This window comes from Babylonia areolata, chromosome 18 (assembly GCF_041734735.1).
Source record: "Babylonia areolata isolate BAREFJ2019XMU chromosome 18, ASM4173473v1, whole genome shotgun sequence".
NCBI classification, from domain to species: Eukaryota; Metazoa; Mollusca; class Gastropoda; order Neogastropoda; family Buccinidae; genus Babylonia; species Babylonia areolata.
This window is the reverse complement of record NC_134893.1, coordinates 65,688,030-65,715,529: the sequence shown is the minus strand read 5'-3', so window position 1 is coordinate 65,715,529 and position 27,500 is coordinate 65,688,030. Positions and strand designations below refer to the sequence as shown.

At 38.5% G+C, this 27,500-nt stretch overlaps 2 protein-coding genes across 6 annotated transcripts in view; one reads left to right on the top strand and one right to left on the bottom strand.

The window, feature by feature from the left end:
• The window catches only part of LOC143293017 (MAPK regulated corepressor interacting protein 2-like), a 24,521-nt gene extending 8,992 nt beyond the window's left edge, over positions 1-15,529 (top strand). For 2 of the 5 annotated variants that reach the window (XM_076603808.1, XM_076603811.1), the window contains 4 exons: positions 1,922-2,052; positions 2,689-2,736; positions 3,435-3,476; positions 15,278-15,529. In XM_076603808.1, the coding sequence (XP_076459923.1) occupies positions 1,922-2,052; positions 2,689-2,736; positions 3,435-3,476; positions 15,278-15,348 (292 nt within the window). In that variant the 3' untranslated portion in view covers positions 15,349-15,529. Of the gene's footprint in view, positions 1-353; positions 1,016-1,921; positions 2,053-2,688; positions 2,737-3,434; positions 3,477-6,516; positions 7,524-15,277 lie in introns of those variants that run through there. The other 3 variants (XM_076603809.1, XM_076603807.1, XM_076603810.1) reach the window with 2 other exon arrangements.
• A 683-nt stretch (positions 15,530-16,212) lies between these two features.
• LOC143293016 (uncharacterized) overlaps positions 16,213-27,500 on the bottom strand; it is a 15,685-nt gene continuing 4,397 nt past the window's right edge. Inside the window, exons 2-4 of the mRNA XM_076603806.1 lie at positions 26,885-27,134; positions 26,202-26,303; positions 16,213-24,501 (exon numbers count right to left, since the gene is read on the bottom strand). Of these exons, the coding sequence (XP_076459921.1) occupies positions 22,816-24,501; positions 26,202-26,303; positions 26,885-27,004 (1,908 nt within the window). The 5' untranslated portion in view covers positions 27,005-27,134 and the 3' untranslated portion in view covers positions 16,213-22,815. The remainder of the gene's footprint in view (positions 24,502-26,201; positions 26,304-26,884; positions 27,135-27,500) is intronic.

The window sequence follows — 27,500 nt, the reverse complement described above, 5'->3', positions numbered from 1 at the left end:
GGAAGGGCACTTCTCTGTTTTCCTGTGTATTTTTACCCACCAGTGTGTTGTTAATGACTTTTGAACTTAAATTTGCAAAACTTTTAACTCGCCTCAGCAAGCTGAGGGTTAGATGCATGCTGGGGAGCGTGCATGTTTTGATGTCCTCTGACATGATTCACAGGATCTTCAGTCTGTGTTTGATCTTCTTGCATGTGTGCATGCATGCATGCGCACACACACAGTCTCAAACACACACACACACAGTAACACATGTACAGGGGGGATGAAGGCACCAGCATGTCTTCAGGTACACTGACCTGGGAGGTATGAAAAATCTCAGCCCTTGTTTTACCCACCAAATTCTTTCACAGGTCAAACAGAGAAGCAGAAAGAAACTCCAGACCACCGACGTCACAGTCCTCAAACAGGAGCACAACGAACAACCAGCATAGTAACCAGTGAGCTACCCTGCATGAGCCAAAAAATGGCACATTTATTTATTTATTTTTATATATTTGCAATGTTTGCTGAGGATCAGTGTGTTTCATGCAATGTTTCTTTCTTCTTTAGCTGATCTGTGACAGCAGTCAGTCCGCTGTGTCAGTGAAATCTCTGCGATTGTACATAGACACTAATATCCCCTAGACAGTCAGCCTTCTTGGCTCATCCAAAAACTAATGAACAGAGCGGTTTTTTTGTTTTTTTTGGCAGCGTCTAGGCAGATAATTTCCAGTTTGGCTTTGCAGTGGACAACTGTCTCTACATGTGGTGATTATCACCATGCCTTGAGAGTCCGACTGCACTGTTGTCTGTCTTTCGCAAAAAGCTAAAAAAGAGACACCTTTTGAAACGTTTGGAAGGACAGTTTTTTTTTTCCTGTATATGTTCACGTACCATTTATTAATATATGTATGTATATATATATATATATATGACTTTTTAACAGTAATTTTCGAAACATTTTACTCACCTCAGCAAGCTTTTCTACAAGTGTCTCCATGTTGTCAGACGACTCTCTGTCAAAATAGTCTTGTCCAGCGCTTCGATACACACACTGTAGCATGATGTCATAGGATGATTGTCTATGAGATATTAGTGTCTATGGTTTGTGCTAGTTTGTGTGTGGGTAATGATCAGTGTTCCTTATGGAGCAGGACTGGGGTAAATTGAAAAGCACACATTTCAAAGTTTTGGCTCTCAGTTTGATCCTTAGAGTATTGGATTGTATTGCTCTTTTGTCACAGCAGATTCTCTGTGTGAAATTTGGGCTGCTCTCCCCAGGGAGAGCATGTCACTCAGTGTGAGCACCATGTTTTTTTTCCTCTTTTTTTTCTGCTTGCAATTATATTTGTTTTCCTGTCAAAGTGGATTTTTGTACATAATTTTGCCAGGGACATCTTGGGATGTTTTACATGAGCTAAGTACATGCTGCACACAGGACCTCTATTGTTTCATCCAAATGACTAGCATCCAGACCACCACTCAGGGTCTAGTGGAGGGAGAGAAAATACTGGCAGTGTGGGAATCAAACCACTGTGCTTAGACTGTCTCGTTTCCAAGGCAGACACGTTACCACTGGGCCAGCACTCCATAACGTAGAAGATCAACAGAGATGCACAATGTATCCAGATGCTTTTTTCCTGGGACGGAGTTTGCCATTGACTCCTGAATTTCATGAAGCGGCCCTTGGAATTTTGACCTCTTGGTCAAAGTGAACCCCAGTTTTGAAAAAGTCACAAGGAACACTAAATGTTACAAACTTGTTATTTACTCACGGGAAAGCTGACACTGTGTCTGTACAGGAACAAGAAAGGAACAAAGAGCAACAAAGAGATGTAATTGCACCAATGTTAAATAATCACAGGAAATTCTTCAAAACCACATGCCGCTTTGAATCGGGTACAAAATTATGAGTTGTCTTTTTTTTGTTTGTTTGCAGTGCTGTGGCCAGGCCTGTGTTCAATCACAATCACAATGGCAGAATGCGCAATCAGCCGCGGCCCAACGGCAATGACGGAATCGCGTTTGTGAGTCGAAATCATCAGGAAGCGGTCAATTTTCTGTTCGAGAGTAAGTCATGTCTTTCACCCCCTGCTCTCTCATTTTCTGTCTGTCTCCCTTGTCTTCTGTCTTGTATGTGTGCCTCTCGCTGTCTCTTCCGCCGTTCTCTGTTCTGTCTGTCATAACTTTGTGGAACTGTAGATTTCTCCTTTCCAGATCATTGGATGCTGGTTGGCAAGCTGTGTCTGTCGTGGGCTAAAGCATGGATCATTTTAGCTTTCCTTCCATTATTCAAGCACTGTTTGGTAATTATTTATGATCCAATAAGGTTAGAATACTCTGCTGAGCAGTCTCAGAAAACTACTAATGCTGTTCATGTATATTTTGTTAAACATCAATGTGTGTATAATATGGTGTGTCTGTACGCCATTTTGTGTGTATGTAATTGTTTGCATGTGTGTTTGTGTGTGAGACTGAAAAGCAATTCAGAGAAAATAAATGGGGAAAAGAGCCTTCAGTAGTTAAAATGAAATTTTGCTGTTAAAATATTTTTGCCATTTTCAGGACAGTTCCAGTTATTATTTTGGTAAGGGCTACCTGTTTGAAGTTTTCCCCATCCAAACTGTTTTTTCTTCAAAACCCATAATTTTCAAGGAGGATTTTGTATCAAGTCATCTCATTGATATGCGTAACAATGTGTTCCAGATTGGAACCGGGCCTTGCGAGATTACAACAAACACGGATCAGCAGATGGTAGGTTTCTGTGGTGATCAGTCTTTATTATTTGAGTGTGTAAGTTTACTCCAGGCCAGAATGAAAAGCATTGGAGGTGGGGGTGGGCACTAGGGGGGTGGGTACACATACACAACAGGCAAAACAGTGAAACATAAACAAAAACACAGTGAATACAGATGTTGCCCAACACATCCATTTCAACACATGCACTGATAGGTATAACGGTTTCTGGTTCATTTTTTTGTTGTTGCCAAAATTATAATCTCTTGGTAACGTCATGAATGCTAATGTACATACATATATATAATCTGTAAGTGTACTTACTTGTTTTGTGTAATGGAAAAAAAAGTAAGAACAAAAACATTTTAAACTAAATGTAATGTTTCAAAAGAACTGGTTCTGTGAACTGGATGCAGGGCCAAGCATGTGCATGCACTCGCATTCTCTCACACACTATTTATTTACTAGTTCACTCACTCGCTATTGCGAACATGATTTTCTTACATGTTAAAGAATATGTGTTCTTAAAACACGAACGCACACTGTGACACACATATACTGCAACATGCACACACACACACACATGCACATGCACACTCAAGCACATACAAGAAACATGCAAAAAAAATTATGCGCAGTAAATGACAAACAAAAGTTGCTTGGTCTTTTCTGTGACTGTGAGCCATTGTGATTTTGTTCTTTGCTCTGTCTTCCAGGAGGACCAGAATGGTACAGACAAAGAGAGCCAAACCCAGCCAGTGAGTACTGACTGTTACTTTTCGAATCAGGGTTAAACGAAGTATATTCTTACAATAATAGTCTCTCCAGAGCCAGACTGTTAGTTTTCTAATCAGGGTTAACTCACTCAGTACGGCCAGTCCTCTCTTCTCCTCTACACAGACCCCTCGGATGTCCAGTGGGTGTCTGAATGACCCAACCTTTAGCTTCTGTCGTCAGAATTGTAGTATTCTTTGTCAGCATTCACCTTCAGTATAAGAGCCTTCCGCTTGCAATATTTTGATGATGGTAATTGGTGTGAAACGCTGTTAACGTCGTCTCTTTCGCCATTCGTATGGAGAGAGTTAAACGAAGTGTATTCTTACAATAATATTCTCTCCAGAGCCAGACTTACTTTTCTAATCGGGGTTAAACGAAGTGTATTCTTACAATACTATTCTCTCCAGAGCCAGACTTACTTTTCTAATCAGGGTTAAACGAAGTGTATTCTTACAATACTATTCTCTCCAGAGCCAGACTTACTTTTCTAATCAGGGTTAAACGAAGTATATTCTTACAATAATAGTCTCTCCAGAGCCAGACTTACTTTTCTAATCAGGGTTAAACGAAGTGTATTCTTACAATAATAGTCTCTCCAGAGCCAGACTGTTACTTTTCTAATCAGGGTTAAACAAAGTATATTCTTACAGTAATAGTCTCTATAGAACCATTTTTGACTCATTTGTGTTATAACCAGGTTTCGGTTGGTTCTGTGTACTTTAACATTGTCATTTTCTCTGGAAACACTCAGTTGATACCAGCTTCGGCATAAAAATAGCTGATTATCTATTCTTTCCACACATTTTAATTATAAAGACATTGCGCTTCAGGGAAGTGCTCAAAAAACATCAAAATATTTTCAGCAAAAAGTTGATGTTATATTTTTATTTTTTTATTCACAAAACTAAGCAGTTTTATGTGAAATACTGACACGCTGATTAATAGCAGTTGTTATATATTTTTTTTGTTGAAATAGGAACTTCTTTTGCTCAGTATGGAAGTTACATTGATACAGACATCTCTCAAAATCACTTTCAAATGGGAGGTCAGTCTTATTAATAAACTTCTGGGGAAATGATTCCCATTAAACAGATCTCGCTCATCTAAAACATTACATTTTATAATATGGCTCTGGGCATAGAAAGGCCTCTGTGTAGACTCAGTGTGCTTGTCTTACATTATCTACATTCGCCCAAGCACCCTTTTTTGGAAAATATGAGATCATACACAATAAAGATTTTAGGCAGGTGCAGTTGTTCATGGAACCTTATTGTTTTGGCTCATTTCGTTTGCGAATAAAAGAAATAAAATACAAGTCATGGGCAGAACACACATAATGAGGCTAACTACACTATCGATGTGTTTACTGCATATGAATATTTTAAAGAGGAAACTAAATTGACAACAGACATAACACATATTAAAGTAGACGTACTTTGGACACACCGAGGCAGCCATTTTTTTATTTTGATATTCAATTGTGTTCAGTCAGTCAGTGAATCACTATAACATATTACTGACAGGAGGTGAAGAAGGCCGCTAAATTTTATTCAGAAATAAAGTTGTGCATAAATGTCCTTCAACACACACACACGCACGCATGCGCAACAAATCAGATTTCATTGCGTTGTCACTTAGGCTCACTTGAAAAGAGAGATAACTCTGGCATCTGCGAACTTTCACTGAAAGAAAAAAATCAAGGTGACAGCATGACCTATTGGGGAAAATGCTGAGGATAATTAGTACTTTGGGTTTTATTGCGTCCAATTTTTGGTCAGCATGGTACAGCATGTAGTGATTTCTTTTGGCCAGAACATTAGTCTTTTGCAAATTGTATTTAATGTCAGAGCCACTGAAAGGTGAAAGTCACATCAGAATGTGTTTTTGCCAGATTATCCAGTATGTCTGGGTGTGTGGGTTTGTGTGCTTTTATGTGTACTGTTGGGCCTGTGTACATTTGTTTGTGCTTTCAATATTTCATGTCAGACTGCATATTTGTTGGATATCTGCATTATTCATTTCTTTTTTCTCTGCATTTTTTTTTCATTTGATTTCTTTATCTAATTGTTTATTTTCATTTTATGTCATTTTCATTTATTTTCATTTATTTATTTTGTTGTTGTTGAAAATTTATTTATTCATTAATTTAATGGATTTTCCATTAATCTGTTTGTGTATCTTATTTTACTTCATTTTTTTCTCCTCAAGGCCTGACTAAGCATGTTGGGTTACACTGCTGGTCTGGCATCTGCTTAGCAGATGTGCTGTAGCGTACTAGATTTACACAAGTCTGAACGCAACAACACCGCATAGAGTAACTGAACTGAACTACACACACACGCACATACGAACGCACGCATATGCATCCGCGCGCGCACACACACACATACAGATATATAAATATATATATGTGTGTGTGTGTGTATGTATATAGTCGAGTTCAGTTCAGTTGCTGTAGGCGGCGTTGTTGCGTTCAGACTTGTAAATTTGTATATGCTACAGCGCATCTGCTAAGTAGATGCCAGACCGGCAACGTAACCCAATGTGCTTAGTCAGGCCTTGACTGGCGTGAGGGGGAAAAAATGAAGTTAAATGAGATACACAGACAGATGAATGGATGAACTGATGAATAAGTAAATTTAAAAAACAAAAACAAACAAACAAACAACAAAAAAACCCGAAAAAGACCCCCACCCCCACCAAACAAACAAACGAAAAAGACCCAAACAGTTCTAAAACAAAATGAAATAAGATAAAGTGAAAATATATAAACAGTTAGGTAAAGAAATGAAATAAGATGAAATGCATGCCTTTGAAGCACCAAATGTTTGTGATATTTAACATCCCCAAAGTGAATGCTGTATGCTGTGGGCTTCTCTGCTACAAAATGAACACAGTTGATCTTCAGCCATACAAGAACTTTCTTGTCGGTAACAACTGGTGTAAAATTGGAGCCCGGAACCACTTCAGTTCCACAACATGAAATTCATGGCAACGTAAAAATGTTTCCTTCCATTTCAGATGGTGAAAGCAATAATACCACTGACAGCAGCTGATGGAAGAATGTCTGAAGCAAGAAAAATAGATTGTATTTTTTTGCTTCCTCCCGAGGCCATTTTAGCTGCCATATTAGGATATTGTGGAATATTCTGTTTTTGACTCACTTGTGTAAGCAAAGCGTCTGTTTTAACCCGGTGTTCTGTTGTGTGTGTGTGTGTGTCTGTGTGTCCGTGGTAAACTTTAACGTTGACATTTTCTCTGCAAATACTTTGTCAGTTGACACCAAATTAGGCATAAAAATAGGAAAAATTCAGTTCTTTCCAGTCATCTTGTTTAAAACAATATTGCACCTCTGGGATGGGCACAAAAAAAAAAAAAAAAAAAATGAAGCCTAATTATATGCAAACTGCATTTATTGTTATATTTATATTTTTTTTAATTCTCTAAACTTGGTACTTTGATCTGATATTCTGACCCAACAACAAGAGCAGTCATTATTATCATTTTTTGTTCAAACAGGAACTTCTTTTGCTAAGCATGGAAGTTTTATTTATTTTGCAAACGTTTTGGTGCAGATAGTAAAAAAGGGAAATTACTCTGTAATTAATGCTAGGGGACTTAATTTGCTTTAAATTGATCTTTCTCAAACATTACATTTTGAAATTATACTCAATACATAAAAAGCTTGGATTTTTTTTAAAGTGTATCACAAGTGAGTCTTGAAGGCCTTGCCTCTCTTGTTTATACAGGTTTGATAATAGTAATAATCATAACAGTATTCTTTTTTTTTTTTTTTTTTCTTATTTTCATGATTTTTATTGGGTTTAAAAAAAATTATTATTATTGTTTTTGATCTATTGGACATGCAATGTGCATATCAGACAGTGTTGGATTCAGTTTAAACACACACACACACACTATTCAGGTTAGAATTTTCAGTTTAGAATGTGGATTTTGGTATCTAATTCAGTATGGTTTTTTGGTCTTGTTTTTTTTTTCTTTTCTATTCTTTTCTTTTTTCTTTTCTTTTCTTAAAAAAAAAAAAAAAATGGCCTCAGTTGCATACAAGTCCATGGACCCTTTTTTTTTTTTTTTCTCTCTCTCTCTTTTTTTTCCCTTCTTTTTTGTGCAGTATATGGGACCTTCTTCATTGGTCAGGGGGGGATGGGAATGGGACATACACTTACATTCACACACACACACACACTCTTCTGTCTGTTTATCTGTGAATGGACATGTCTTTTGTGCTCTAGTGTATGTTGCTTTTTGTTTTGTGTGTATATCTGTCATTCTCTCCCACTTTGCATGTGAAGCATTTCTTAATATTGTCAGCTTCATTCATTTTATGGAAGTGAAATGTTAGTTGGACAGATGTTATGGAGAATTTTCCATTGTACTTCTCTGAGTGTATCCATTGTTTCCATTTGTCTGGTTTATCCTCTGTAGATTTTAGCCTTCCATTGTGTATCCATTGTTTCCATTTGTCTGGTATTGCATTGAATAAAGCTTTGCATTCAAATAGAGTGTTTGCATGGTGCGTGGCAATTTTTTCCACAATTTCTTGTCTAGTCATTGGTCTGTTTTCGTTGTTTATTATAATGTCTGTCATTCTTTCAGTTCCTGCATTTTTCCACAGTGGAAAAAAGGAAACCTTTCCTTTATATTTTACCAGTGTATTGTGCTAATCAGTTGTTTGCTGGTATCAGCAAAATCAATATCTGTAAGGTTCAAATATGTTTTATTTTTAAAATATGTTTTTAGAACTGTTTTCCAAAATAAACTCTTTGTATGCTCTATCCTTTTGGCTTCATTATGTTTACAGTTTATTTGAAAGCACTATAGACCTCTTGAGATTTTTCTAAAATACCACTTGGGGATCAACACCCATGTCCTTGTGTTGTCTTGCAGTAGATGCGTAGCCCACTGTAAATAAAAGCTTTCTTGTGTTCGGTGTGAATTAAGCATATTTATCCCAACCTTTGATACATCTCAGTCCATAACTTTTCTTTTGATTCTTTCAGTTTCATTTGTTGTTATATTTATTTTGCTATAAAAACTTGTAGTACATTCTTTTGGCTCTTGTGATTACTTCTGGTTGGCCAGTGCTCTGCATCACATAATACAGTTGAGAAAGCAAAATCGTTTTTATGATTATTGATTTCCCAGTAATTCCAAGATCTCTGTGGCTCCAACCGTGGATTTTTTTTAATTTTTTTTTTTCAGTTTTTTCCATTCTGCTTTTCTAGTTATCCTCAACATCCCCTGTGCTATTATTATTTGTGAAGAATATTCCAGACATTTTAAAACTTATTTACTGTTATAAATGGAACATTTACTTTGTGAATTTGCCTTCCTAACCTCATGGCTTTTTGTTTTGGGGTAATTAAGTCTTAGCCCCCAAAAAGCATGAAAAATTATCTGTGTTGTTTTTGACCTGTGTCGTGCCTTTACTGTTGTGAAGGAAAAGTGTGTCATTGGCAAGCAGTTTTATTTTTAATGTTGTTCTGATCTATTGTTGACAGATGGTAGTGGTATGCCATTGATTGGGCTACCTCTGATTTTGATTGCAAGCAGATTCCACTGCTAAAACAAAAGCTAGGGGGGGAAAGGGTCATCCTTGTCTAATTCTGCATTTTAAAGGGAATGGGTTTGAGATCCAGCCACCATGATTTTTGCGACTAAATGCGTCCGTTAGAAAAAATTTAACCCAGTTTCTGAACTGTTCCTTAAATCCGAAAAATCACGAATGTTTCCATTAACCCTTTCGCTGCCAGGAAAATAAGATTTAAGTGAAATTTATTTGCCAGGGTTTTTTCACAAAAAACGGGTATAAATTTTCAATAAATTCTGTGCTCTTTCTTATTGGAGAAAGACCCATAAAAGTATATATTTTCTGAAAGGTAAATGAATAAAGAATACAAAACATGATGATTTCCTATTTTATATATTTTTAGTGACATGCTGTGTTGTTTGAAATCAGTGTTTTGTTTTTTGTCACATTTTCAGCTTGTTCATTACAAACATTAGTCAGGTAATTTGCACTAGACTATCATATTTTCTGGACAAATGGGTATCTGCACACACAAAATCATACTAGAACCACAATTAATAAAAAATAAAAAATAAAAAATAAAAGAGATAGATGCACAATGCATTGTGACTTCTCCAAGTGATAATATGGATGTGAGGCCAGGCCCCCTCATTCTCCACCCCTCTCCTCTTCACCCCTCTCACACGGTCACGTTATCCAGTTCTCATCAGACCGCGTTGGCTGAGTGCCAAGAAAATCGCTCGCACTGTGTCCTGCTAATAATTTGGTCACTCTGTGTTGTCTGCTAGAGCTGTACAGCCGGTATCACTCACTGGTAGTCAGATCTTGGCCACTCTCATGATTGCTCCCTTTATTTTCTATCAAATCATCCTATAAATGTTCATCATTGTCTTCTCCTTTGAATTTATGCTTCAGTTCTTTCTGAGCATCAGCTAAAGAAAGCAACCTTGGCTGATTTAGTTCACCACGATCGCATGTCTTGAGCACAGTGTCAGTCCGACATTTTGTTGAACGAGCGAGGAGAGGAGTCAGGCAAAACACTGCGACAGTAACCCAACCAAAACGTTCAAATAAAGGACTGCCTCATGACGTAGATGGTGTTTCTAGCTATGAATAGAATCTAGAAAGATCCCCCAATCTACTAGTATTTTTGTTAACAAACTGAACGTAAACCAGGGAAATGTCAGAATATTTCGATGACGAGTTATCTCGTCATTGTGGCAGCGAAGCGTACATGCTTGCGATAACGAGTTCTCTTCATATAGGCAGCCTAGGGGGTAAGAATTCCTTTGAAATGGAGTCGAAAGCTTTTTTTTTTTTTTTTTTGCCTAAGGCAAGTAGATACCCTGATTTATTTGTTACATTAAGATACTCTGTTGATTCATCTATGTTGGTATGACACTCGCTATATTTCTGCTTTTAAGTATCCAACTTGTTCTTTATTAATTAACTTTTCTAAAAAAACAGTACTGTGCCTTCTTGCTGGCACTTTGGCCATTATTTTGTAATTCAGTAGTTGATTGGCTGGGTGATGCCTTGCAGAATCGTATGGTTCATCTCCATAGGATTAAATTCATAACAAAGTTTCTGTTTAATAGTTAACACACGCACACACACACACACACACAATTTTCTGTTTTAAGTGTAGATTTTAGTATTTATCTGATTCAGTAGTTGATGGGTTGGATAATGTCTTATAGAATCATACATACAGTGAATCGCCATTGGATTGAATGTAAGATATGATTTCTACTAAGCCTCCTTCTCCACACCAAAAGTATAATATTGATGTTAATATACAACGAGGCCAGGAGAACCAAATGATTTACAAATAGTAACTCGCTCCATTCACAAGGTACACAACTTCAAGTTCATACTAATGAGAAGAAGAATAAATAGTAATATACAATGTGCATGATATCAAATACTCAAAACACACACCCACACACACTATCAAGTTAGATTTTTAATTTTTTAATTTTAAAGCGCATATTTTGTTATCTTAATTCAGTAGTTAATAGGCTCGGTAATGTCTTGCAGAATCATACAGTTCTCCATAGGATTTAATTCAAAATAAGAGTTCTCTTAAGCTCTCACCTCCACACCCAAAAAGTGTAACTACTACTACTACTACTACTACCAAGAAGAAATAGTAGCATACCATATCCAACATATCAAGTAGTTGTCTTAACACACATACATACACACACACATACCTCTTGCTGTTTCATTGACATTGTTTACACGGCAGTAGCCTAGTGAGTCGACAGAGCACATGTCGGTCCTGTCTTTAACTCACTCAGTACGGCCAGTCCTCTCTTCTCCTCTACACAGACCCCTCGGATGTCCAGTGGGTGTCTGAATGACCCAACATTTAGCTTCCGTCGTCAGAATTGTGGTATTCTTTGTCAACATTCACCTCTTCAGTATAAGAGCCTTCCACTTGCAATATTTTGATGATGGTAATTGGGCTGAAACGCTGTTAACGTCGTCTCTTTTGCCGTTCGTATGGAGAGAGTTAATCAAGTTTTGGGGCCATGTGTTCGGGTGTTCTTTGATCAGGTGTGGGCCGGGAGCAGGATTAGCGTGAGTGAACTCGACTCTTACACCTTTCCAAATCAAAGATTAGAAGATTACCTGCACACATTTTGAGCATTTTTACTGAGCAGGATATAGGCTGGGCAAAATTATTTTGTTTTTGTTTTTTGCTTCTTTTTTTTTCTATGAAGGCAAGGGTTCAAGTTGAGGTTCAATTTTTTTTTTTTACCTTTAAAAAAAAAAAAAATTATTTATTTATTTATTTATGTAAGCTTATCTATTATTTATTCACCCTTTTTCTCTTTTTTTCTCAAGGCCTGATTAAGCGCGTTGGGTTACGCTGCTGGTCAGGCATCTGCTTGGAAGATGTGGTGTAGCGTATATAGATTTGTCAGAACGCAGTGACGCCTCCTTGAGCTACTGAAACTGAAACTAATACCTCGTCTGGTCATTGATAAAAAAAAAAAAAAGTCAGTCTGAGTGAAGGAAAGATTCCTGATGATTGGCGTCACACAAACCTCACACCCATCTTCAAGAAAAGAAGTAGACTCTCAGCCAATAACTACTGGCGTGTTAGTTTGACCTGTATCTTGGGGAAGGTGATGGAGAAGATAGTGAGAGCAGAGCTGATTCACCATCTGGAGGAGAACAGACTGATCAGTGATAAACAGCATGGCTTTGTGAGTGGGCGCTCATGTATCACACAGCTGCTTGATGTGCTAGACTTTTGGACGAAGACTGGATGAAGGAACTTCATGGATATAACATACATGGACTTCCAAAAAGCCTTTGATAATGTCCCTCACCGTAGACTTCTCCAAGATCAAAGAATGGGGCTCTCGACTGTTGGCCGCCGTTCTTTCTCTGTCGCTGGACCATGCAACTGGAATGAACTTCCTCTTTTGCTTCGTCAAGTCTCCACACTCAGCTCTTTCAAGTCTGGCCTTAAAACCCACCTCTTCCCAAAATAGCCTCCCTTCCCTGCCTCTTCCTTGTCTTCATTTTCCCCAGTTTTAGAGTTATACATACATGTGAATGACTGGTGCGAAAGTGCTTTGATTTGTCTCTGCACAAGATTCAGCGCTATACAAATACCATTATTATTATTATTATTATTATGAACGGCCAGGTGCTCCAATGGACTGAAGGTTTCCTGAGAGACAGGCAGCAGAGAGTGGTGATTGGTGACGCACAATCAAGACCAGCTAGTGTGACTAGTGGAATCCGTCAAGGGAGCGTGCTGGGCCCAATCCTGTTTGTCATGTACATCAATGATTTGCCCAATTGTGTACACAGCAATGTTTGCCTTTTTGCAGATGACACTAAACTTTTCTCCAGGAGTGATCATGATGAGGTCAAACATATATTACAGGAAGACTTTACAGATTACAGAACTGGTCAGAGCAGTGGCCCCGCCGCTTTCACCCAGAGAAATGTCATGTCCTGAAACTGGGGAGAAATACGTTGGGGACAGTGTACCAGATGAGAGGGAAGAACACTGATGACGAACCTTGCCCAGCCAACTTAATAGAGAGTGAAGTGGAGAAAGACCTTGGTGTCTACATAGACAACAAGCTCTCATTCAAAGGCCATGTGGCTCAAGCAACGTCAAAGGCCAATAGGAGGCTAGGAGTGATAAGACTAACTTTCGACCACCTGTCAAAAGAGACATTCATCCAGTTATACAAATCTCTCGTCAGACCTGTGCTGGAATACAGACACTCAGTCTGGCAGGCCCAACATAAGACATTGTGTGCTGAAATAGAGAATGCCCAACACAGAGCAACAAAACTCCTGTCCTTTCTCAAAGACAAACCGTACCCAGAACGTCTAGCTGCCCTCTGCCTCTCCAGTCTTGAGCATCGACGTGCCCGTGGTGATATGTTAGACCTACATAAGTACATCCATGGCATCTACAAAGTACAAAATCCAGAATTTCAACTACTGGAAGGAAGGGACACAAGTGGTAATTGCCTAAAAGTCTACAACTACAAGGGACATAGCCGTTTGCTTATCAGAAGTAACTACTTGGCAGAACGTGTCATCAACACCTGGAATAACCTTCTAGACTTTGTAGTTACAGCACCAACAGTCAACACTTTTAAGACCAGACTGGATGCCCACTGGGCAAACCTACTGCCACAACACAATCCTGCTTGCTAGGAAAAGGTAGGACCGAAAGACCTGTATCGCCACGCACACAAGTAGTAGTTCAAATCGGACGGTGAACAGGCATTAAAAAAGGCCTCGAGAACCATAAGTTCAAGTTCAGTTACCTCTCAACAAGATTCCCTTTACAGCCATCTTATAAATTTTGCCCCTCGTTTCTGCATTTCATGTGAAGCTCACTGAACAACATGTCACCAAATTTCTTCATATTTATTCTAGACAAAATTGATCTAAACTTCGAGTCAAGATTGTTTTGTGTTTGTTGTGTTGAACTTTCGATCTTGGAAGACCTATTTTTTTTACGGCGTCGCCACACTGTGAACAGGGGAAAACAGTATGAGAAAAGTCTCCTTTTCCATTCGGTGCCCATTCTTTCACAAACACTACTCTCCTGTCTTTTATATTAATATTGGCATTGTAATGAATGCATTCTGCCATGAGTTCAGAAGTATTCTGAGGTTGACATTTTAAGCACTGCCATTTCAGATGTTTTGATTCACCAAGCCAAAAAAAAAAAAAAAAAAAAAAAAATCATGATGTCACATGCAAACGTACATATTCCTTACCAAGCTTTGATAAGTTTTCAAACTCTGGATACATTTCTGAATGACTCTTCACTGCCATCAAGGCACAGACTCATGTCATCAGCAAACTGAGAAAGGAATACCATGTGTGCTCTTACTTTTTATTCCTTTTATTTGACCGTTCTGTCTGATAAAGGCGGACAACACTTCTGCACAAATCAAGTACAAATACGGAGAGCATGGGTCTCCCTGTTGCAACCCTCACCCCTTTTCTAATACTGAATCATTTGGAATAATGACCATTTACATAGACACAGGATGTGAGTTTATTGTAAAATGTGAAAACCCACTGAATTATATCTGGACCAAAATTTAAAAAACTTAAAAGGACCTAGAGACACTATCGAATGCCTTCTCATAGTCGACCTTAAAAAGCATCCCAGGAATATTTTCCTCTTCCATATATTGTAATACATCATATTTTTCTGATATTTTCACAATAGAACATCCTTTCTTGAATCCTTTTTGATCTTCATTAATTATTTTTGGCAGAACCATCATAATACAGGTTTGTAATAGCAGCAGATGCTATTTTATAGGTCGTGTTTAATTGTAAAATAGGCCTCCAATTGTTTTTTTAAATATTTTTTTTAGGTTTTTACTCCTTGGGAATACAAATGGTTACCCCTGTCTCTGTGTAACTGACATGTTTACTGAAGCTATCATTAATTAATCTTGTTATACTAATTTGTTTACAAATTATTAGATTGTTTAAAATAATGATATGCAATTTTGTTTTCCATCGTAATTCTGTGATTCAGCTGTGGTTGTTTGAAGCATTTATGGCCATGATTTAGATTTTTAAAGATGGTTTGGTTGTGCTTATATATTCAAACTGAAATATTTGGATACTGAAGAAAAGTGGTGTGTGTGTATGTGTGTGCCTATATGTGTATGTGTGCCTCTGTGTGTGTGTGTGTGTGTGTGTGTGTGTTTTCAGACTTCAAAAAGTTTGACCTGGATGAGTACTGGGGAAAGAAGACGATGAGCAGGGTGACGGAATCCAGCTGAGAGCAGAGAGAGGGAAAATACCTGTCTCAAATCATTATAACCAGCTCTTTTTTTTTTTTCTTCTCCTCACTGAGTCATGTCATTGTATGTCATATTTTTATCTTCAGTGTCATACGGCCATTTTCATGTGTACAAAGATTTTAATCATTAGTCATTAAAAGAATGTTTCACATCAAACATGCGTGGTGTTTTTTTGTTTTTTTTGTTTTGTTTTTTTGTTTATTTCTTTCCTATGTTGAAGTGAATCTGAATGCTCTTAACAAATTTTGATGAGTAACTGAGCAACTGATTTGGATGAGAAGACTGATTTATTCTCAAATCTTAGTGTTTGAATAATCTAACTGGTTGATGGTTCAAATCAGATTTGTTTGCAGTTGGATTTAGTTCAGAACATTTCTGCATTTTCCTTATCTTCTGTGCTTGTGGGTACAGCTTCCACGCTCACTCATTTAAACAAATGACCTTTAAAAACAGTGGGTGTGTGAACATTCATACTCCACCATTTTTCAAATGGCAGCCTCAGGAGTGGAAAAATTATGTAAAACGAAATCCACTCTGATAGGTACACAAATATATAAGCATGCACCCAAAGACTGACAAGCACGTTGGGTTATGCTGCTGTCAGGCATCTGCCTAGCAGATGTGTAGCGTATATAGATTTGTCTGAATGCAGTGACACCTTGAGAAACTGAAACTGAAACTCAGCCATTCTGGTCTTTGTGTTTGTTCAGCATAGTTCCACTGTCTCTCCAGTCATTTCCAATCAGAGTGGATGTTCTCTCTGTCTCTTTCTCTCTCTCTCACTCTCTCTCTTTGCACTCACGCAAAGTATAACATAGGCCATTTCAGTTCTTCCTTTGGAAGGAGATTCTTTTGAAAAAAAAAACACAAAAAATTATTTTCACAAAAGAAAGCCGTGTTACAGCTCTTTTTTTCTTTTTATTTATTATTTTTTTCAATACAGATATATACAGGGATCTCGTGCACTGATTGATTAAACAGTCTTGCATGAGAAAAAAAAAAAGCATCTGACATTTCAGAGTGAAAAGATGCATTGGCCCAGTCTGACTTTGTTTCAGTATCCTTGCTTTTACCCATTTTCTGTTCAGAAACTTACAATTTAAGAAAATTTCCCTGTTAACACTTACCTCCCCACCTCTCTCAGCTGAAATAAACAAACGCTTTTCAAGAAATATGAAGTGGAAATGCACATGAACAGACAAAAAACAACTTTTTGTTCTAAAAACAAAACATACAATCACCATGAGGCTGATGGTTGAAACCAGTTATTGAACTTATTCACAGCTTGCTTCTTCGACAATATCTTTTGTTTAATGACATTTATTTAGTAAGATACAAGAATTTTATTTGCAGTTGCTATGAAAACATCTTGCCAACCAACATTTAATTTTTGAAAGACCAAAAATGTCCAAAACACTTTGTTTCTATGGAAACAATTTATCAAAAAAAGTATCTTAATCTTCCAGAGTTAATATGTTTAAGCGTGTAGTCCAAAGCTGTAAAAATATTCTGACATCTTAAAATCTTTATAAATTCAGACAATAAGAAACTGCTTCATTATAATTTTTTTTTTAAACCCACACCTTTGACCCTCATGACTGACCTTAAAAAAAACTCGCTTTAAGTTTCAAGGAGGTGGGAAAAGCGTGTGGACTGAAATAATTTAACGACTTGACCAATCAAAATGGTGAAACCGTAACATCATCACAGCTGAAGACGAGCAAGCATAATATTTTGCCTCTGCAATGAACTACCGACTGCGTCTTGACCAATATGGACGTTTTTGTAATGTACAACCATTTTCTCTGCACTTACTCAATGTATGTTACAAGTTCATTTTAAATTGCTGACACACGCCCACATGTGGCCCACATACATCCTAAAACCCTCTTGGCTGAGAGAGTGGGGATGTAACCTGGGCAAGGCACTCCCCATTCACATCAAATTCTAGCCCAGATAGTCCAGACAACAGCTGCCTCTCTACTGTTCTGATGGTCATAGTTGGACATGACTATCATATGGTGGGTGTGCGTGTGAGTAAGTGTACACAAGCACTTAAATGTATATGCATATTTGTCTACACTCTCAACTGTTTGTCTAGACTATGACTTTGTGTCAATATGACTTCTGATTTATGTTTGTACCTTTTATGTACAACCCCATTCAAAAATATTCCTTGTGACCCTGGTACACTTGGTAGTCATGATATATTGTATTCTATTATATTTAGATAAATTATTGATTAATTACATGAGAAAGAAGGAAAAGGAAATTCATAAACACAAGCAAAAAACACAGCACAAATAACATGTTCAAATCATTTTGGGTTATGTCTGAAAACACACACATCTCAGAAAAAATAATACGTTTTTATTGTGTCTTTTTTTTCTTTTCTGGCAGTGAGTCTCCATGCATCATTACTATCACTGTGAACAAACATGTAAGTCTCACAAAAAAAGACTGAACATGTTCTGTGTACAGAAAACTGCCAATTAAAAAACAACAACCAGAAGCCATGCAATAAAACCAAAAAAAAAGAAGCAAACAAGCCTTGTACTGAACATGTTCTACGTGCCAAAAAGTGCTAACTCTTTACCACTCACAAAAATAATTAAAAAAAAAAAAAAAAAAAAGTAATGCTGAAACAAATGATACGTTGAACATGTTTTTTGTGCCAAGAGCTGTCAACCCTTAGCCACTCACAAAAATGAAATAATCCACAAACAATCAAAAAATAAAATAATACAGCATATGCAAGGCAATGTTTCAGTTTTAACTGTAATGCACTAAAAACACACATCATGCAAGATATGCTGGCACTGACTAGAGATGGAATAATCTGATTATTCAGAAAGTGAAGGGTTCAACACAAAATAGTTATCTAAGTTTACAGGTGGCTTTTCCCAGATTATTTTTTTTAAACACTTTTTGTTTGAATATCAAAGAACAAAAGCTAGTGGCACTATTATCCTGATGTCAACCTTGTGCACTTTTGTATTCACTCATATTGGTAAAAAAAATATTTGTTTTGTGTGTGTTGGAGGGTGTGTGTGGGGCTGGTTGTGTGAACTTATCAAAAGTGTTGTATCATGTTGTAGTTGTGTAGTATTTTATAGTTTGTTAATGTGAGACAGTACTGCTTGAGTTTATACATATTTCATTCTAAATCATGTCACAACATCTGCAGGTTTATAATATGTTCAGACCCCAAGTGACTTTGAAGCTTGTTAGTGGGGAAAAAAAAGGGAACAATTTTCATTGCCAAATACTACCATCATCAACCCTTATCAAATATGTCATTTATATGTATTTCATGAGACAAGTAGTGTAGTAGAATTACAAATTCAATGATCAATTTTCACCAAAAACATAGATTCAATACAAGCAATTTCATTCACGCAAATTATGTGCAATCCAAGAGTCATGACAAGAACAACCATGGCTGATTTAAAAAAAAATTTTTTTTATGGTTACATACTGTGTATTATCAACATCATTTGACGGGAAATCAACCAAGTGGTTAAAGTGTTGGACTTTCAATTTGAGGGTCTTGGGTTGAAAGCCCAGTCACGGCACCTGGTGGTTAAAGGGTGGAGATTTTTCCTATCTCCCAGGTGCACATGTGCAGACCTGCATGTGCCTGAACCTCTTCCATGTGTATACACATGCAGAAGATTAAATACACATGTTAAAGATCTTTTAATCCATGTCAGTAATCGGTGGGTTATGGAAACAAGAAAATACCCACATGTACACCCTTGAAAACAGTATAGTTGCCTACATGGTGGGGTAAAAAATGGTCATGCATGTAAAAACTCACTCATGCATATGAGTGAACGTGGGAGTTGCAGCCCACAGATGAAGATCCAACAGTATCACAATTGAACATAGTATGCATGCAAAACAGCACTAGCCTAGAAATTTTTTTTTTTTTTTCTCCTTTTCTCTGTCTCCGGTTATAGTGCTGTAACCATCATCATCATTCTCCATGGAGTGAATGACAAGTTGAAAAGAAAAAAAAGAGAAGAGATTTCCAGAAGGCCTGTGATCATTATACAGAGAGACATATTCAACAACCAACTCAGTGCTATCAATTACCATAATAACTTCCGCAAAGAGACCTGTACATGTCACAGACAACAGCAAATACATACCAAAAAAGAAAAAGAAAAAAAAAAGAACAAATATTTACAACAAAGAAAGCATAAATACAGATGTTGGTACAACTGGTTCAAACCGTTTGGTTATTATGTATCAGTTTTGTTTGGATACAAAACAAAGACATGAATCATGAATCACCCTCGTGAAAAAAAAAAAACGTAAAAAAAAGAGGGATGTTTGTACACATGGAGCTAATTTTGTGTTAAAAACAACAACAACAGCACACACACACACACACGCTGGTCAGCAATTTACAGACACATGCTATCGTTTGCAGACTGTACAGTCATCATCATCTTTCTCCTCTTCCTCATCTTTATCATGAGTTTATCAAATGAAAACAGAAGAAGAAAATTTGTCAAACTTGGTACAACTTATATCACTTATCAGTATCTCCATGCGTTATCCCATTGCGGGTGATTTATTTGTGCATTCAAAAGGAACAATACTAAACTGCATGGCCATTAAAAAACAACACAAAAAAACATTGACAACAAAAAATATGTATGTGGGTGGCTGCATTGTGGAAAATCATTCACAATGGACCACCCTTTTAGACATGTCACAACATTATCAATGTGTCACCTGTGAAACACCCAAGATTCTTTATTAAAGATTGAAAGCTTAAAACCAACACGAAATTTAAAAAAAAAAGAAAAAAAGGTTAAAATGGCTGACTACAAACTGAATCATTATCCATGACATACCGTGCTAAAACACGCAAGGTCTTTGCAGACATTATCATGAACTATCGCTACATTTTTTTCAGCCAGTTCTGATGTCAAGGCTTTATCTGATGTTGGTTCAGATATACAATGCAGTTCTTGTGATCCATGACACTGCATGAAGGGCCTTGTAACTTTTCTCAAGTCTTCCAGTAATGATGCATGTAGTTTGTGTGTATACGGATGACATTCAGGTGTGAAGTGTTCCATGACACTGCATGTAGGGCCTTGTAACTTTTCTCAAGTCTTCCAGTAATGATGCATGTAGTTTGTGTGTATACGGATGACATTCAGGTGTGAAGTGTTCCATGACACTGCATGTAGGGCCTTGTAACTTTTCTCAAGTCTTCCAGTAATGATGCATGTAGTTTGTGTGTATACGGATGACATTCAGGTGTGAAGCCAGTAACAGTGGACTCCCATCGACTGTTAGTTTCTGTTCCATGACACTTTATGGGACTTTACGTAAATTTTCTCAAGTCTTCTAGTAATCATGCATGTAGTTTGGGTGTACTAAGATGAAGTTCAGGTGTGAAGCAGGCAACAGTGGACCTTCATCGACTGTTGCTTGACCTGTGGTGGGCCTGTCCAAGACTGCGCATCACTTGATCAGCTCATAAACCTGTCCTCATGTGTGTGTGTGTGTGTGTGTGTGTGTGTGTGTGTGTGTGTGTGTGTGTTGTGAGCACTAGTATTTGTGCATAGATATCAGTGGTCAAGGGCTTTCATAAAGCTGTTTATATTTCTGTGACCATTTTTTACCCTTGTCATTTAGAAAGCGATTCTCTGCTGTGTGTGTTTTGTTTTTGATGACACACCAAATGCTGACAAGCAGCAGAGGATCAAACATGCAAAATTGCTTGATCTTCAGCATGTGAGTACAGATGAAGGGGGGTTAAGGTACTGACAGATCTGCACATACACTGACCTGGGAAACTGGAAATATTCATCATCTCTTCCCATAGCCCATCACACAGACATTGTCATGATCTGAGCCTAACACCTGACGGGCAAAAGCTCAATGCTCATGTGATGTTCACAGAAACCAAAAGTGGAATATAATTACCTCCCTTGATATATGCACAGGAGCAGAAGAGACTTACCATCAGCCATTTTGTGACTGAGTTCAAGATTTATATATGAGATGTTCAGTGCGAATTTACAAGCCTCCAGTTGCCACTTGAATGTGTGAATGCTGTGCACAGAATAGACACCAAAGCTCAAACAACTCATCTATCACACCTGTCTGAAAAAGATGAAGAAAAAAACAACTGAGGAGCAGTCAAGAATCTGTGTACACAGCTGAGACATGCACTACCATGACAAGAAGTGATAACTGAAATAAAATAAGCACATTTAACTGGTACACACACACACACACACACTCGTATCTAGTGGTGGGCTGCTGGGATCAAGAGATAGAGAGAGAAAGAGAGATGAAGAGAATCAGTGCTTGTTTTCCTGACAATGCTTGGGTTTATGACAGCTGAGCTGAGCTGACCACTTGTGTTGGGCATACACTTGTGACTTCTCTTGCATCTCTTGCATCCCCAAAGCGTAAGGTGCAAAGATACATTATTCATGAGGTCTATTGGCTACTATTATTTCTTTCTTTTTTTTTCACAATATATTTTACAGTGTTCTTTTCTTTCTGTTCTTTATTTCATCCTCTGTGGGCTGCTTTGGGAAGTCACTGGACTGTGATTCTTCCCTGCTGTGATTTATATGATAGTCAGTCGTGTCTGACTATGACCATCAGAACAGCAGAGGAGGCAACTGCTGTTCCGACTATTTGGGCTAGAATTTGATTATAGTGGAGAGTGTCTTGCCCAAGTTACATCCCCACTCTCTCGGCCAAGAGGGTTTTAGGACAGTCGGCATTGGGATGGTTCCCAAAGGCCAACTAGCCCACAAGGCTGCAGCACTAAGAGCCAGTGCAGTTTTGCCTCCTAGTTTGAGAGTCATAGTCCTTCACAAAAGACTAAGCTGTAGATGGTTTCCCATTGACTGGAGAAACCATTGATAATACAGTTCTCATTCTGCTGTTGGCCCATATGTAAACTTATGTCAATCTGTGGTATAAGCCGAGTGTTGGGCCTGAATTTAGAGCACCTCTAAACTGTGACTGGCGTCTCTGGATCACTTGCCACAGGGGATGATAGTTGAGATATCTGAGGAGTTGGTACGAGATAAAACTACAGTCAAATAAGACATACAGCTGGCTCTCTCCCACAAAGAGAAACTGAATGACCCCCAGTTGCAGTCTTTGAAGGGTTTCTTATTTACATTTTCCTTTTTGATCTTTGCAAAGTTATTTTCAAAGAAAAGAAATTATTTCATTCTAAACTGTACATGTTTTCCTCCACAACTGTACTGTTTGAACAATTTTCACTCCCCATGAATTTTCAGTTATTATTGTAGTGCTATTCATGATACCAGTGTGACATTTGAAAGCAGTCTTGATGTTTTTTCTTCTCTTCGTCATCTAGCATTGTTTTTCATCATCTATTTCTGTCGACAGTTCATTCAGGATTGAGGTCTTTCACTCCACTGACACATCTTAAAAAAATTCACTGATGCTTGCAAAAGTTTCGCTGTCTTGCAGTGACTCAAAGTTGTTTGCTGACAAAAAACCGAAGATGTCATTTTCCTCAGTTAAATCTACCTGGCTAGAATACATACTTTCTACTGGAAAATGTGGGTCTTGTGGGTGAGATGTAGGAATGGTGTGCAGTTGAGAAACCTTTTGATTGGTTGACTGCAGCAGATCAGTAGTGATACCAAGTGTCTGACATGCTGCATGAGCAGGAATTCTGGAATTGGGTACCAGCAGTTGATTGGCTTTTGGTCGGAGTCTGACCGACTTCATTGCTGAGAAAGGAGCAGGAGAAGACTCTTGCAATTCTGAGACACTGCTGAAATCAGAAAATTTTGGTTTCTTGAGGACCTTCAGCTCCTCTGTACAAAGGAGCGGTGCGCTCTGGTTGCTGAAAGCTGTGGTCTTGCTGAGGGGCAGAGAGACAGGGTCACTGGCGGTGATGGTGCAGGCTGCCCCTGGCCCCATCTGGGGAATCACAATGGTCTCCAGTTCAGTTGCCCGTTTTGTGGCAGACTGAGTGACTTCATCTGCAGCAGGATTGTAGCGTGCAATAATTTGTTTTAATATCTGTGCTGTTTGGGGGTCAGAGACTGTGATGGTCATGATTTTATCATTTGATGGACTGTCCTGGGGGGCACCGACGGTCTGTGGGATCTGCTCACTGGAAGGAACAGGGACAGCACTGGAAGCCGGCCTGACTGGACAGCCAGTTAGCACTGGCTGCTTAGCAGCTGCAAAACCCTCTTCTGAAAGTGCAGAATTCTTCTGGTCATATCCCTCATCCATCACTTCATCATTTACGAAGACATCATTGGGGTTGATGAGAAAAAGGTCATTGCTTTTGTCATCTGTCATGTTGACATAGGAACCCAAATCATCAGAGGTGCAAATGTCACTTTGCTTTCGGTTCTGCACAGATGCTCTTGTGTGAAACTGAGAATTCACAGACTGATTGACAGAGACATATTGAGATGGAATCTGTTTGACTAGTGGTGATGAAATCAGCTGGGGCGGTTGAGGAGATGAAGCATAATGAGCAAAAGCAAAACTGCCTTGATGACTATGCTGTTTTGCTGAAACCTCATTGGAAGCTTGTATATTCTTCATAACCTGAAAGTAGTCTTCACGAGAAAGAAGCAGATCCTTTGGGCGTCCGTCACGACCCTTGACACGAAGGGAATACACTTCTGGAGAACGCTCCTTGATAGTCAGAACCATCTGCTGTTCAGGTGCCGTGATGACAGTTGTTTCAGTTTGCCAGTCTGCCAGTGCCTGACTGTTCACCACCGGATGAGTCATCATGCTGAACTGACTGTCGGCAGCATTTTTTGCATTCCTGTGGAACTGCTCCTCAGGGTCAGGGTCAGCTTCATAGGCCTCTTGAGGCCCCCCCTCCAAAGGAAGAGGACTAACAGATAAATCAGGACTTGGGCAAGCGCTTGATCTGGAGGACTTTGACCCTGCAAAGGAGGGTAGTGATGGGCTACTGGGGTCAAGGAGGTCTCCATGGGACGGACTGCACTTTGAAATGAGGCAGCCATGCTCCTTGTGTTGCCTCAGCTCCTGTTCCAAAGCAAAGCATCTTTTCATGAGCTGATCTCGCTGCTTGACCAGCTCACAGTTGTCCTTTTCAAGCTCCGCCTTTTCCTGGGGAGAGTAGAAACAAAACAATGTTCGAAGTGAAAAAAGAAGAAGAAAAAAAAAGAAGAGCCATATATCGGTAAATAATAAAATCGGTCTTGCAATTCAATGAACCCTAATAACCTTCATTGAATAGTGTGGGTTTTTTTACTTGTTTTTTTTTTTTCTTTTGCTACCCTGTCATCTGCACCGTTTCAGTTGCATTACTCCCACATGACTCATTCCGAGTCCCCCATACACAGCCACACCCAGGTTCGTCTGTCGCAGTCCCTCTCTTGTTGAATCTACCTCTTTTGCAAGTCTGAGTTTCAGTCAAATCCATTACTGGCGTATTGCTGACTCTAACAAAACTCATCCATTGACTTATGCCATATCTACTTTATCCTATTTTACTTCCTATTATTAATGTCTTTAGTTTATTATAATGGTATATGGTGTGAAATTGTTGTTGTTTTTGTTATTGCATATTTGTCTACATGTAAAAGAAAAAAATTTTAAATGTTGATTAAAAAAAAAAAAAAAAAAAAAAAAAAAAAATCAAATACTGCATCCACATTGGACGCCTGCTCCAGTATTACTTGTAACAAGAACAAAAACAACAACAACAACAAAGCCAAAACAACCAACCAACCAACCAGCAAACAAACCAACCAGAAAGTAAAGGAAACCCAACAACAGAACTCTGACTGTACTAAGGGGGCTAAGTCAATCATAGAAGTAAGGTACATGGTGCGGGATGATGATAAAAAAAACAATCCAACCATTTATAGTGTATATAATGAATTGAGAAAAAAAAAAAATCTTAATCAGAATGAATCAGAACATACATGTACTTGGAATATTTGTGATTAAGTGAGGAAGGTGGCACATGGTTAAGATGCTTATCTGCCAATATCGTGTCGATGAGGGCCTGGGTTCAAACTCTGGTCTTGCCCTTTCTCCCAAGTTTGACTGAAAAATCAAACTGAGTGTTGGATGAAATGATAAACTCCAGTGGAGTGATGGCCTAGAGGTAATGCGTCCGCCTTAGAAGCGAGAGAATCTGAGTGCACTGGTTTGAATCACGGTTCAGCCGCCGATATTTTCTCCCCGTACACTAGACTTTGAGTGGTGGTCTGGACGCTAGTCATTCGGATGAGACGATAAACCGAGGTCCCGTGTGCAGCATGCTTTTAGCGCACGTAAAAGAACCCACGGTAACAAAAGGGTTGTTCCTGGCAAAATTCTGTTGAAAAATCCACTTCGATAGGAAAAACAAATAAAACTACACACAGGAAAAAATACAAAAAAATGGGTGGCGCTGTAGTGTAGTGACGCGCTCTCCCTGGGGAGAGCAGCCCGAATTTCACACAGAGAAATCTGATGTGATAAAAAGAAATACAAATACAAACAAACAAACAAAGCCCCGTGTGCAACACGCATTTGACACACTGAAAAAAGAACCCACTCTGGCAAAATTCTGTGGAAGAAATCCACTCTAATAGGTACACAAATATATATCTATTCAGGCATCTGCCTTGCAGATGTGGTGTAGCATATATGGATTCGCCCAAGCGCAGTGATGCCTCCTTAAGAAAATGAAACTGATACTTCTAAGTCAGGACTGGTTGGTTTTCCAATTGTTGACAAACAATGGTGACATCTGGCAACCAGAACAATGTGAGCAAGAGAGAAGGCCCAGCAAACACTCGGCACATTTTACTGACCTTTTTCAGAGTCTCAATCTCCTGTACTTTTTTGTCACGGCATTTCTTTGCAGCCTCTCTGTTCCTTTTCCTCCTACATTCTTTCTCTTTGTCATCCATCACCTGCAAGATATACATGTTGACACATCTAAATAGTTGAACTTCCCTGAAGGCAAAAGCCAGTTGCACTTTTCAGTTATGTTTGCATCAGTGAAACATGCAGTTTTCTTCCCATGCATTAAACACACTTAGATCATCAGCGAAACATGCAGTTTTCATAGTCATGCAGTTGAATACAGTATCATATCATCAGCAAAACATGTCCATTTAGGTTGGTGACTACATGAGAAGGCTGCACAATATGCCTCCTGTCATAATGATATCCCAACATCAACCAGGCCTGAGAGATACAGACACTTGCAGTGTTGGTCAGGAAATTAGAGCAACACACCTAAAGATGCATCCGTGAAGCAGATGATACTTGACTGTGTGGTCCCACTCATCCCATTTAAGCCCACAGCACACTCAACTCGGGCCACGGGCCGAAAAACCCACATCCACTGGGATTCAAACCCGTGTCCTCCCAGCTGTCAGTCCATGACTCTAAGCACTTCGACACGGCAGCTGGTGGAAAAATGATAATAATTAATTTGTGCTTACTTTCACTTTCAAAACTGTCATTTACTGATGGAAACAATATCTACCTCTGAGGCTTTTCTCTTTCTCTTAGAGTCGCTGCCCTTTTGTGGGTCACTGACAGTGCTGCTGTCCTCCTCGTCGTATGCTGTGGTCATGACACGACGTGAAGGGCAATTAATCTTCATGTACTGGCGATCAGAAGAAGAGTTGATCAACCAGTATCGGTCTGCAGGCCCGTCAGTTGATCAAGGCTCACACACACACACCCTGTCACTGGGCACTGTGGCAGGGTCTGTGAGGGCACCAGGCATTGAGCTGAAAATTAGAACACATGATGTTTCAGTGAATTATTCACACAATACATGGCACTATGAATAATGTGTCAGAGAACTGATCACACTATACATATATACATGGTATTGTGTATAATGATGTGTCAGTGAAAGTGAATTGTTTACACTACATGGTACTGTGTATAATGTATCAGTGTTACTCATTTGTTTATTTCTTGATTTTGGTAGGCCTGCAAATATAAAGTAGGTGGATCAGTCTGAAGGATATATAATGTCTGAATCATATGAACTTGGCTGTGCTGATAAAATTAAAAACAAAACTATATGAAATAAACAGTTGTTACCACACACACACACACATATATATATATATATATGTGTGTGTGTG